Source organism: Myxine glutinosa, chromosome 1 (assembly GCF_964187855.1).
Source record: "Myxine glutinosa chromosome 1, kmMyxGlut1.1, whole genome shotgun sequence".
In the NCBI taxonomy this organism is placed as follows: domain Eukaryota; kingdom Metazoa; phylum Chordata; class Myxini; order Myxiniformes; family Myxinidae; genus Myxine; species Myxine glutinosa.
Genome location: NC_136261.1, coordinates 77,528,514 through 77,541,935, shown reverse-complemented (window position 1 = coordinate 77,541,935; position 13,422 = coordinate 77,528,514). Strand labels below are relative to the sequence as shown.

Below are 13,422 nucleotides of genomic sequence, written 5' to 3'. Positions count from 1 at the left end.
TAAATAAGACAGGTTCCTCCAAGATCCTCTCTAACGATGTTCTAATCATTTGCACCTGAGCTGGTGTACCTGATTCTAATTTTAGGTATTTGAAGTAGTGATAAATGTAGGGGTGTACTTACTTTTTCCACATGCGAAATTTGCATTTATGTTCATTTAAATTATACAATGGACTACAAAATGTAAATGTTTCATGATATTTGTTATATTATATCACCTTTATCTATCAATATTGTTGAAATGAAGATGAAATAACTGTATGTTGAAATATGTTGAAAAAGTCAAAACTTTACATGGGGTGTACTTACTTTTTCACGTGACTGTATATAATCTATATATATAAAACACAGTTTGTGTGTGTGTGTGTGTGTAATGTTACCGATAGACTCCTAAACGGAGAGGCTCACGTGCTTGATATTTGGCATAGACATGGCCATTGAGCCTGGGAAGAACATGGCCGACCTAAAAAAAAAAATTCATAATATTTTTTTGCCATATTTTTACCTCAGCGCATTTCAGCGAGGAATATTATGCACGGAATCTGAGGCGGTGGCAGAGCAGCGCGCCGATTCGCTCAGAGCGATCACGTGATGTTCCTTGCCGCCATAAACTCAGTTACGCGTTCGCACGTATTTCAGAGCGAAAAGCGATTGCGTTTTTTCACATTTCAGCGAGGAACATTGCCATTCACACCACATAGGTTTTTTTTTCTTTCATCTTTACGAGATCCATATTTTTTATTCATATTTACCTCAGCGCATTTCAGCGAGGAATATTATACACGGAATCTGAGCAGGTGGCAGAGCAGCGCGCTGATTCGCTCAGAGAGATCACGTGATGTTCCTTGCCGCCATAAACTCACAGTTACGCGTTCGCACGTAATTCACACGTTCAAAACAAACGAGATCCGCGAAGCGAGTTGGTCGAGTCGTGCTAACCAAGATGGCGACACGGCGGCTTCACTTTTCACTGAGTATGAGCATTCTATATATTTTCAATTCAGTGCGCCCGACTCGCTCACGTACTTGATTTGTGGCATAGACATGGCCATTGGGCCTTCACGGTGTAATTTGTGCGAGGCTTTTGTCCGAGTGAGCTTGAGTTGAGAGGGTGAATGTCCGGGTTGGGAATGTACGGGTCTCCCTTCCCCCGCCCGGCAACGCCGGTACTGGAGGGCATCACAGGATCGGTGAGTCTCCAAAATCCGCTTCGTGCCGTTGCGAAGATGCAGGACGATGTCGCGATTGTTGTGCTGCTCTCCGACCATGAGAACTGCAACGTCATTGTTGACTGGCACTCCCCTTCCCTCCCCCCCCCCCTCCGTCCTCCCCTCCCTCTCCCTTCCCCCTACACACTACCCCCTCCCCTTTTCCCTCCCCCTCCCCCTTCCCCCTCCCCTCCCTTTTCCCCCTCCCCTCCCTTTTCCCCCTCCCCCTTCCCCTCCCCCCCCCCTCCCCCTCCATTTTGGAAAAACCAAAAAATTTGCACCTCTATATCTCTGAAAGCCCTGAATAGAAAAAATTGAGACATGACTCATTGTAAAGAACTCTCCATGTGGAATAACATCTGAGAATGATTATGTCATAGGTGCCTCCATTATGACGTCATAATTTGACAAGTACAAAATGTCATCCGATCAAGATGAAATTTCTTGAGCATAATCTAGGAATAAATTAGTGAAGAAAAAAAAATAATGCTGATGTCATCGATCACGTGGTTCGGCCGCCATATTTGTTTTAGCACAAAAACCTTAAAAACCACTGAAAATACATCCTGGCGAAGGTTTGCAATCTCTGATTGCTCTTTTTCTTGTTTATACTGCAATTAAGATTGTGTGTCCCATTATCCATGTTTGTGTCTGTGGACCGCCAGATCTTTTCCGCCATTTATTGCACATCTAGTCTACCTTTATCCCTGTATTATTTTTAAATAAACCCTTTTAATTGTAAGAAACGTTTCCCCACCTTCTGCATTTTGCACGTGAACACCACCAGTTTCGACCTTCATTTGAAAAAATCTTGGGAAATCATTATTGTAAAATCATAACACAGTTTAAAATAATAAAAGTGCAATGAGAATTAAAATGTAGTTTCGGCAAAGCGAGGGTTTAGTTTCTTGTACAATAAGTATTGTGCTTAATAATTGTTAATTGTGTCTTTTTGGGTCCGTGATTTCATTCCGTGGCCTTGAGCCGGTAAGAAATTCTTTATTTCTGAAAGAGACGTGATCCGCCTTGTGATCCCACCATTTTGCTTCGTCGATGGTTTGGGTGAATCGATTACCCTTGGAGGATGAAAGTAGTGATAATCCTGAGTTTGGTAACCGGTGTGTTCGAGCGCACAAAGGACACGAATAACGTTCAATCACGCAGGTGTCTATTCATGTAAATTGGAGATCGTTTGGTTAATCCGTGGGACATTAGCTCCACCAAGGTCGGTATCCACCTATATAGACAGAGGTAGATTGATAGATAGGTATATGTAGAGAAAGATATCGATAATACTGTTAACAGAAATATCCTCTGTGGTTGAACAAGCTTGCAGGTGTACAAGGTATTGAAACATTTTTAATATTGCCCACCAGAATATCAGGCAGTAGGCCCATTAATGATTATGATCCCAACCATTAGTGTGCCAGGCACTAGGCCTGGTCTCGCACCATTGGTCCCGCACCATTGGTGATGCTGTTCACAAAGTATTTCAGTCCCTGGGGCGATGTGTAGCAGAGCCAGCCACAGGGAAGTAGAATGCCTGTTGTCTCCTCAATCTTTGCAGGGTCATGTCCAGGTTGAGGCTGTGAGAAATAAAAACAAAGGAACGGGAATAATTAGACACCAATAACCATAATCCCAATGGAATTCGCCAAATATCTTACCTTTGACGAGTTAAAGACATTTGTAAAGAGACACCTTACCAGTAGGTTTACAAATGAACCAGGATATCAAGGAATAGTTTGTAGTTGGGAGAATCCATCTTTCCAGAAATGTCAGACATGTACAAGAGAAAACACCGCTATTCCTAAAGGTTCTGTGATTGAAGGATCAAAACTTCGATGATGGAAAGTTTCCAGCTGATGATGATTTCGATAGCCATTAAATCAGGCAGTCATTAAGTTGATTAAGTTGAAAGGACTATTTCATCATCACAACAGGCAACCGACATCAACATATTCCTGCAGAAACACCAAACAGGTTTCAAGACTATTCAGGTAATTCTCAAAAAAATCGAGCTTAGTATCTATCAAAGAGCCATATATATATATATATATATATATATATATATATATATATATATATATATATATATATATATATATATATATATATATATATATATATATATATATCGATAATACTGTTATTATATATATGTTGATATATCATATATATATATATATATATATATATATATATATATATATATATATATATATATATATATACATATATATATATATATATATATATATATATATATATATATATATATACATATACATATATATCATATATACATATATATACAGTCACGTGAAAAAGTAAGTACACCCCATGTAAAGTTTTGACTTTTTCAACATATTTCAACATACAGCTATTTGATCTTCATTTCAACAATATTGAAAGATAAAGGTGATATAATATAACAAATATCATGAAACATTTACATTTTGTAGTCCATTGTATAATTTAAATAAACATAAATGCAAATTTCGCATGTGGAAAAAGTAAGTACACCCCAACATTTATCACTATTTCAAATACCTAAAATTAGGATCAGGTGCACCAGCTCAGGTGCAAATGATTAGAACATCGTTAGAGAGGATCTTGGAGGAACCTGTCTTATTTAAACCTCAGACATTTAGTTTAGTTTGCTCTTTGTTGTTGAAGTGTGCGGCGTCACCATGCCGAGATCAAAAGAGCTCTCTGAGGCCTTCAGAAAGAAAGTTATAGATGCCTACGAGTCTGGGAAGGGATTTAAAAAGATCTCCAAACAATTTGAAATCAATCATTCGACTGTCCGGAAGATCATCTACAAGTGGAGAAGATTCCAAACAACTGCCAACTTGTTCAGGCCAGGCTGCCCCAGCAAGTTCAGCCCGAGAGCAGACCGCAAGATGCTGAAAGAAGTCTCGAAGAACCCCAGAATGTCATCACGGGACCTACAGGTAGCTCTTGCCACTGTTGATGTCAAAGTGCACGAGTCTACCATTAGAAAGAGGCTGCACAAATTTGATCTACATGGGAGGTGTGCCAGGAGGAAACCTTTGCTGTCCAGAAAGAACATCAGGGCAAGACTAAAGTTTGCCAATGAACACCGAGGCAAAGACCAGCACTTCTGGAACAATGTGCTCTGGACAGATGAGTAAAAGGTAGAGCTATTTGTCCACAGTACCAGAAGACATGTTTGGCGAAAATCAAAGACAGCATTTGACCACAAGAACCTGATACAAACTGCAAAGCATGGTGGTGGAAATATTATGGTTTGGGGCAGCTTTGCTGCATCAGGGCCTGTGCAGCTCACCATCATAGAATCCACTATGAATTCTTCATTGTACCAGAGGGTGCTTGAGGATAATGTGAGGCCATCTGTCGGAAAGTTGAAGCTCAACCGAAGGTGGACCTTGCAACATGACAATGACCCTAAACATACCAGTAAATCCATGCAGGAATGGCTGAAAAGAAAGAAATGGAGGGTTCTGGAATGGCCAAGTCAAAGCCCGGATCTAAATCCCATCGAGATGTTGTGAGGGGATTTGAAACGAGCTGTGCATGCAAGAAACCCCTCAAACATCGCACAGCTGAAAGAATTCTGCATGGAGGAGTGGGCAAAAAATTCTCCCAGTCGATGTCAGAGACTGGTAGACAGTTATAAGAAACACCTACTTGAGGTTGTTTCTGCCAAAGGGGGCAATACCACCTATTAGAGCCAAGGGTGTACTTACTTTTTCCACATGCGAAATTTGCATTTATGTTTATTTAAATTATACAACAGACTACAAAATGGAAATGTTTCATGATAGTTGTTATATTATATCACCTTTATCTATCAATATTGTTGAAATGAAGATCAAATAGCTGTATGTTGTGTGGAAGTGTAACTCAGTGTAACATATTGATTGGCCCTGGTAACTTATTAATTAACCTGGTAACAAAGCAGATACATTTTACATGCAAACTCTGTTAAAGACGAGTTTGTAAATGAGTGTCAGAATGTGTATGAACAATGTAATCTCTTGAAACACCTGGTCAAGGCCCCAGGCTAGAGCACCCCCCCTGCTGTGTAAATGGAAATCACAGCAGGAGGGGAGCGAGCTGATGCCAGGACTCGGTGCGATGCATGACCTCGGGACATTAGCGGAGAGGAGATTAAGTCCAGTTTGGGCGATATAAACGAGAGCAAACGTTGAGTAAAGTAGACTTGTCCTCAGAAGCCCTGCCCGACGGAACGATGGAATGAACGAGTACGGCGCTGCGGAAGAGTATCAGCCGAACGAAAAGGACCATGGAAAAGAGTTAATCTCAGCCATTGAATAATGCGGTATTATTTGGTAAATGGAATGAAGTGAATAATAAACCAGACCTTTTGTAAACCTGTGACATCATTGGAGTCCTGAGTCCCCCACTACATATTCCCCTACAATATGGAGGCACCGCTGAAATCAATTGTACAAGCAAGTAAAAGGTGAGTGTGTCTTGTTTAGTCCAATATGATTTACGAACTTGGAAGTTATGTGTACATACATGGGGGAGCAGGTGGTCTGGGGCTTCTTTGCGCACCGATGCCGCGATATAGGTGGCGTGAGCCATCACGAATGGGATTTCGATAAACGACTGTAGCAATTTATTCGTTTTTTTTCTAAATGATTTCTGTAAATACGTATTTTTGCGCTGGTTATTAAAGGGCCTTACTGTGACCTGGAAGCAAACGGAGCAAGTGTGCACCTTGCGACCGCTTGCTTCCAGGACGTGTAAGGCCGGTACACTCGTTTACCCACCCGCACACGTATAAAGTACTACTTTTTTTTTGCACTTGTTCGAAGCACTTGACTTGCTCGGCGCTCGGCGAGCGACAGGGAACCGGGAAACGGAATTATATTTATATATATATATATTTCCAATATGGTACACCGGCCACAACGATTTTAGCGATTATCCGAGTTTTTTTTTTTAACGATTTCTGTAAATACGTATTTTTCCTGCGCTGTGTAATTCTTCTGACACGCGCCACGAAGAAACGCACCACTGATGTGCATGAAGCGACTTGTTTGCCGGTTCGGTAAGGTCCGTCCGTACACGTGTACAATCGTGTACACCCGTTTTAAATAAATAATTTTTTTTCAGTTTTCCCGCCATGCCTATAAATTCATGACAGACAACCCCCCCTCATGCCGGTCCAGAATTATGATGAAAGATGGCGATGGGAAAAAAAATTGCATCAAATTTTGTCCAGGTCCATCACTACACGACGAAATGATTGGATTTTGGTTCAGGTCCGAATCCAGATCCGGCCTATCAGTGGGATACAAAACATAAACTGGTCACCAAGGCGGAGATATAATAATAATAATAATTCTGTATTATTTAGTTAACCAGTTTGTGTGAAACCTCAACCTAAATATAAAAATTGATCTGCTTGGTGTTAGTTTAAGGGCTGTTCCAAATTTATCCTGATTATGGTATTGCGACAAAAAGGCTTATATCTTGGGAACGACTGGTCGGATTTAGACAAATTAAAACTCGTTCGATCAACAAATAAATTCATGACAGACAATCCCACCTCATGCCGGTCCAGAATTACTGTGAAAGATGGAGATTGGATAAAAAAAAAAAACAAAAAAAAAAAAAAACACTCCCTCACTGTCCCTCATTGTCCCTCATGTCCATTCTGACACGGAACCAGTGTTGTTGTTTTTTTTGACGAAATTTGCCAGATAAATAGCATGAGTGGCACGACGAAATGATTGGATTTTGGTGAAGACCCAGGTCACCGGGTGACGTTTCGTTGCTAGCTGTTCAGCTAGCAAAATTTATCCTGACCGATTCAGTTCAAACTTTGAACAATCGGATCCGGGCTGTTGTCAACGACTCGTCAACAACCTCAACCTAAATTTGTGGGTAACAACCACCCTCTGGTCGAGGCTCATAGAAGGGGTGATGCTTACTGATTCGGCACGCTTAAAATAGGTGTTAATGGTGGGATGTCAGAGGTTTTGGCGTGGGCTTAATAGTCACACTGTTTGGAAAATAATGCTCGATGCAACATGATCCTAAAAAGAACCCATCCCTACATCGAAGGATCAGGAAGGGAAGGAATGGAAAATTTGAAGTATTAAAGTTACGGAACTCAAAATGTCTGGGTTTGGATGGAGTCATTAAAGGATTGAGTCATTCATTGGTTTGATGATGGTCCTAATATTTTGATAAATGTTTGATAATGGTCCTGGTGATTTTAGTCCTAGGAATAATATATGCTAATGGTTTGTCTGAAGGTTTTAATGAGATCGGATTTTTATCTATCTATAATTCCAGTAATCTCGGTGTGTGTGTCGGTCTGTCTGTATGCGACCGCTGTTTCTCAACAACTACCGGTCCGATATACTTGAAACTTGCCAGGTATATTGGTGGGGACCCGAGGATGTGCCTTTTCATTTTTGAAATTAATCGGACGGGTGGGTCCCAGGGTGTGGTCGCCGTGCTCGCGGGCCGTTCGCTTTGGCTCTGCGGATGGACCGAACCATTGCATGTAAATAGAAGGGGGGTTCTGTGGTCGTTCGCTTTGGCTCTGCGGATGGACCGAACCATTGCATGTAAATAGAAGGGGGGTTCTGTGGTCGTTCGCTTTGGCTCTGCGGATGGACCGAACCATTGCATGTAAATAGAAGGGGGGTTCTGTGGTCGTTCGCTTTGGCTTTGCGAATGGACCAAACCATTGCATGTAAATAGAAGGGGGGGTTCTGTGGTCGTTACTGCCACGTGGTTTCAAAGTTTTGTTGTTGTTGTTTGCACGCATGTTTTTTGCAAGCACGTACGGGCGAGCACGTACGTGCGGGCACGCCCTAGTATATATAAATTGAGGTAATATTAAGTTATGGAATTAATTGCTTTCAACAATGCAAAGGGTGACAAAATATGGGATTTTAATGGGATTTTTTAATGGGATATTGGTTTAGGAATGTTTAGAGGTCATTGCAATGTGATAATGACTTGTGACCATTTGTTGTCGAAACGTTTGGGACCATTCAAAGGTTGGGTTGTGCTAACGTTTCCACAACGTCGCTACAACGTTTCACTTTCGTTGTTGCAACGTTTTGCTCCAACGTTTTGGGAACATTCAAATGTTGTGTTTTGCTAACGTTTCCACAACGTCGCTACAACGTTTCACTTTCGTTGTTGCAACGTTTTATTCCAACGTTTTGGGAACATTCAAATGTTGTGTTTTGCTGACGTTTCCACAACGTCGCCACAACGTTTCACTTTCGTTGTTGCAACGTTTTGCTCCAACGTTTTGGGAACATTCAAATGTTGTGTTTTGCTGACGTTTCCACAATGTCGCCACAACGTTTCACTTTCGTTGTTGCAACGTTTTGCTCCAACGTTTTGTGAACATTTAAATGTTGGGTTTTGCTGACGTTTCCACAACGTCGCTACAACGTTTCACTTTCGTTGTTGCAACGTTTTGCTCCAACGTTTTGGGGACATTCGAATGTCAAGTGAATCGAATGAGAATTCAGGAATTATTTCATTATTAACGATTAATGAAGTACTTATTTAATTAATTACATTTCTTATTACATTACAGTAATTACATTACAGTAATTACCTGAGGTAATTACAGTAATTACAGTTCCGGTAATTACAGTAATTACAGTAATCATTACAGTAATTGCAGTAATCTTATTACAGTAATTACATTACATTAACTCAGGCACCTTTTGAGTAAGGAAGCTGATATTTGGACATGACACTGACCGAGTGATATGGCTGTCAAGGAAAAATTTGATTTATTGATTAATCATTTAATAAATTAACTCGTTGATTTATAAATGACTTATTTAATTAAAAGTCCTCAGAGACACATCTTCGGATGAAATACTTGCAGATTGGTTATGCTATGAGCCAATTGATTAAGGAAAATATTTTGTGATGGCCATATTGGCAATTTCATGGCCATATTCGTGGCAACTCAGTTAGTGCCACTGCACCTTTAAAATGCATCCCTGCGTTCATTTTTCGATCGATTGAGTTGAAATTTTGAACAATCGGATCTGGACTGTCGTTGTTAACGACTCTAGCACGCACTCGTCCAATCAGGATGGAGCGGTATGGTCCCCGGATCATCACTGCCCGCAGTTTTAATTAATTTTACTTTTTCTCTTGGGCATATAATTTTGAAGACATGCATGTCATGATAGAGGAAATGTTTGTTCTGTTAAACGGAATAAATGTTGTTTATTTTTGTGGGTGTCTATTTTTGAGTATTTGGATATATTTTTCACGACTAATTCCAGTTAACATCCTGCACAATTTGCTCGTTTGCTGGCCGAGTTGAAATTGCGTTGAGTTTCTATGGCATGCGCCATTAAAAGCGCTGTGTAATGGTTGAGCTCCCTTTATTTCGTTTTGGTCATGCGGATGAGCAAACAAAGTGACAAATGCTGCGACTGGAGCAGTAAAGGCGATGTTTTTTAAATGGAAACGATTTAATGAGGAATTAAAAGTGGGAGGGGGCAACACCACGCATACCTCTTTTAAGGTGTGTATAAACCCTGGAATAAACGTGGGAGGGGGCAACACCACGCATACCTCTTTTAAGGTGTGTATAAACCCTGGAATAAACGTGGGAGGGGGCAACACCACGCATACCTCTTTTGAGGTGTGTATAAACCCTGGAATATTTCAGCAATCAATACGATGCTGAAATGATGTAATTTATTGTGTAATATGGTCGACCTTGGGTTTGTTTGGGTTTGTTGTTTATTTTTGTGGGTGTCTATTTTTGAGTATTTTGGATATATTTTCACGACTAATCCAGTTATCGTCCTGCAAAAGGTCTGCTCGTTCTTTTCCTTTGAGTCGTAAATTCCTGTTGAACTCTCATTAAAAAAGCGGAATTAAGTACGCTGTGTGATGATGGAGATCCTTGATGACGAATCAGGAATAGTGAATGAGCAGACAAATATCACGGATGGTACACCAGATAGGGAAAATGTAGATGAAACCCCTTTTGCTCAGGTGCTGTGTAGCGCTGCACAAAGATCCATATGAGCGGGGCCTGGGTGCTGTGTAATTAGTACACAAAGAACCAATTACTAGGGTGCTGAATAAACACAAAGATCCATTTTTGGAGCTGGTTCTCCCGGTGCTGTGATTTATTCAAAGAACCAAAATCTTGTAAGAATTAAGATATGATTTGTCGACATCATAAATACTTTAATATATGTAACGATTTTTGTAACGATCATCCTTCAAAAGGTCTGCTCGTTCTTTTCCTTTGAGTCGTAAAATCCTGTTGAATTCTCATTAGAATGCGGAATTAAGTACGCTGTGTGATGATGGAGATCCTTGATGACGAATCAGGAATAGTGAATGAGCAAACAAATATCACGGATGCTGCGGCTGGAGCAGGGGAAGCGATTTTTGAATTGTTCAGTGATTATTCGATATTGTTATGACTTATTGTCAATAGGTATACTAAGTGGCCATGAGGTAGCCTGTTGCTATGTACAGTTTTATTCTATTGTTGATTATACCACATAGCTGTGGTGATAAAGGAAATGTTCGTTTTAAATAGATGATTATGATAGGACCATGACTATAAAATCATGATGATTATTATGAATGATATCATAGGGTTCAAATGCAGAATGCTGCATGAACTTGGGAAAGAACTTTCAAGCCCTATGGGATAAATTGGGTATTACAAGCGATGGAGTTTCAAAATTTAGCATGATTGAAGAAATTTTACAGTCTTATTTCAGGAGTTTTACGAAATTTATATTGCCAAGAGATTTTGGATACTATTAAAAGAAAAATGATGAGATGTTTTTCCCAATGAACTTTAATATCTGCCATCCATTTTGGCTGTCTCACGAATGAAGGATGAGTTGCCTTTAGTGGTTGCAAAGAAAATTTGTGGAGACCAGGCAAAATGGGGAAATATGTCAGATATGACCCTAGGACAGGACGGTGATTCATCAATTAACATGAGGTACGAACCAGAGGTGACGACCGATGAGATTCGATCTCAGTCAATGGATGGACCTGTCCTGACATCATTGGGGAAAGGGCTTATGCAAGGAGTCATCCAAAATGATTAATTTGATTTATTGATGAATATTGATGAATTAATTGAAATTGAATAATTGATTGAATTGTTAATTGATTGAATCTAATTGATTGAATTTAATTGAATAAATTTAACTGAATAAATTGAACTGAATAAATTGAATTGAATATATTGATTGTTTGATTAATGAAAATGCGGTCTCAAGAAAGAAGCTTTGATATCTTTGCGAGATATTATCAATGTGGAGACAACCTGGGAAAATTGAGCAAGGTGGTGAGTTTATATACAGATATATATGTGCGGTTACCATTGTGTGATTTCCCCGTCAAACAGAGCGGACACCTGAGGATTCACCCATTTCATACTGACCTTCCGGCTCATCTGCAAATACTGATCTGTGAGATTGGATTGTGCAAAAGCCACAGCTGAGGGAGATTCTCTGGAAATCACCGTGTGAACAGGTGGAGAGACCCTTCCTGGAGGTACGAGTGAAGCTTTAGAGGAACAAACTACAACACATCCAACGCTACTTTGATAAAAGGCAGAATGGGAAATGGAGCCTACAAGAATACACAAGGACAACCAGAGATTCCACAAAAAGGTACTTGTACACATCATATGTACGACCGTTATGGTGCCGAAGCTATAAGGCAGGTCGAGAATTGGTATTTGTGGACAAAGGGACATGATGAGGAGTTTCCAAGAGATGGTACATTTGAGCGAAGTCGATTGGAAAGATTAGAACAAAGATTGAAAGCCAGAAAGAGACAGAATCTAACGGTAGACTGGCTTGCATTCCATCTTTGGGATGGTGAATCCAGACAACGGGAACAGCAAGAACAGATAACGGATGTAGAATTTAAAATAAAAAGGATACAGGATACAGTGGAGGAGACAAATGCACAACTGCCCTCGAAATTAGGAATGAAAGTGACAGTTGTCCCATCTGATTTCCAGTTGTCTCCCCAAAAAGGACGGTACAGAGAATTTTTCATGTTTCAGGAGACAACGAGAGATTGCAGTGGCAACTCAGGGATGTAGAGATGCAGCCCAGCAATACAAATGCACAGGTGCACAGACCAGAAAACGACAGAAACCGGTGTTTCGAGTGTGGAAAGATGGGACATTGGAGAAGAAGATGTCCGTACGTCAACAGGAGGACAAGGTCATGGGGCAAACCAAGATCAAGGGTACCAGTGCGTACCGGTACCTCAGACAATGATTAGGCCTTCATTGCTGCAAATCCCAAATGATGATTGGCCTCAACAGATTCGATTACTGGACAAACATGAATAACTGTCGATGATTCTTGGGTCTGAAAAGTTTTCGGAGCAAGAATTATTCATTCTTTCTTTTGCTTGTAAACAAATTAGTAATAATTGACCAAATGCCGAAATTGGATCTTTTATTTTGGGCACAGCAATTTTAAATTTACAAAGTTTGGAACAATTGCGTTGCAATTTTTTTGGCAAACCAAGTGACAAGAGTCACATGATGATCAGGTGGGAATTTCGGACTATTGTTCCGCACGATTGATAGGTCAATGGTCGACTGACATGCAAATGAGTGTGTAGTCAAAATTTGGATAGATTATTGTGAAGGCAGAAAGGGTAATTTCAATGTGACATCATAAGGGTTTTCTAAGAATGGACTTTTGGTTTATTTGTCTATAAGCATTTTTGAATTTGATTGACAAATTTTATGAAATTGAAATAAAATTGACACCCATCTGATCTGTAAATAATGGTTCCAACGCAAACAAATATGCATAATGCATGTGTGTGTGTGTTTTTGTGTATCAATCTTACAAGATTGTTGACACCGACAGTGTGCCTGTCTGGAAATGGATAGTTATATGTGGATGGGATTGGGATATGTGGATGGGATTGAATATCCAGAGCATCCGTAAAATAAAATAGAAATATAATTTGATTATGAACATTATCTCTTTTGTCAAGGGAAATGGAATATAAAAATTTGATGTGCTGGGTTATGAGCAGCCATTAATTAATAGTAAAATTGTGAGTAATTTTGGGATTCCATTTTTTGATAGAATGTATATGAGAATAACATCTATTTATGGATATGAGCTTCATAAAAGGAAATGAGGAAGTACAAAATCATCCAAATTTGGGAG

At 39.9% G+C, this 13,422-nt stretch overlaps 1 protein-coding gene across 2 annotated transcripts in view; it reads right to left on the bottom strand.

Moving 5' to 3' along the window:
- The window catches only part of LOC137425388 (growth arrest-specific protein 7-like), a 161,836-nt gene that overhangs the window by 57,140 nt on the left and 91,274 nt on the right, over positions 1-13,422 (bottom strand). For both annotated transcript variants that reach the window (XM_068113800.2, XM_068113792.2), the window contains exon 2: positions 2,673-2,793. In XM_068113800.2, the coding sequence (XP_067969901.2) occupies positions 2,673-2,793 (121 nt within the window). The remainder of the gene's footprint in view (positions 1-2,672; positions 2,794-13,422) is intronic.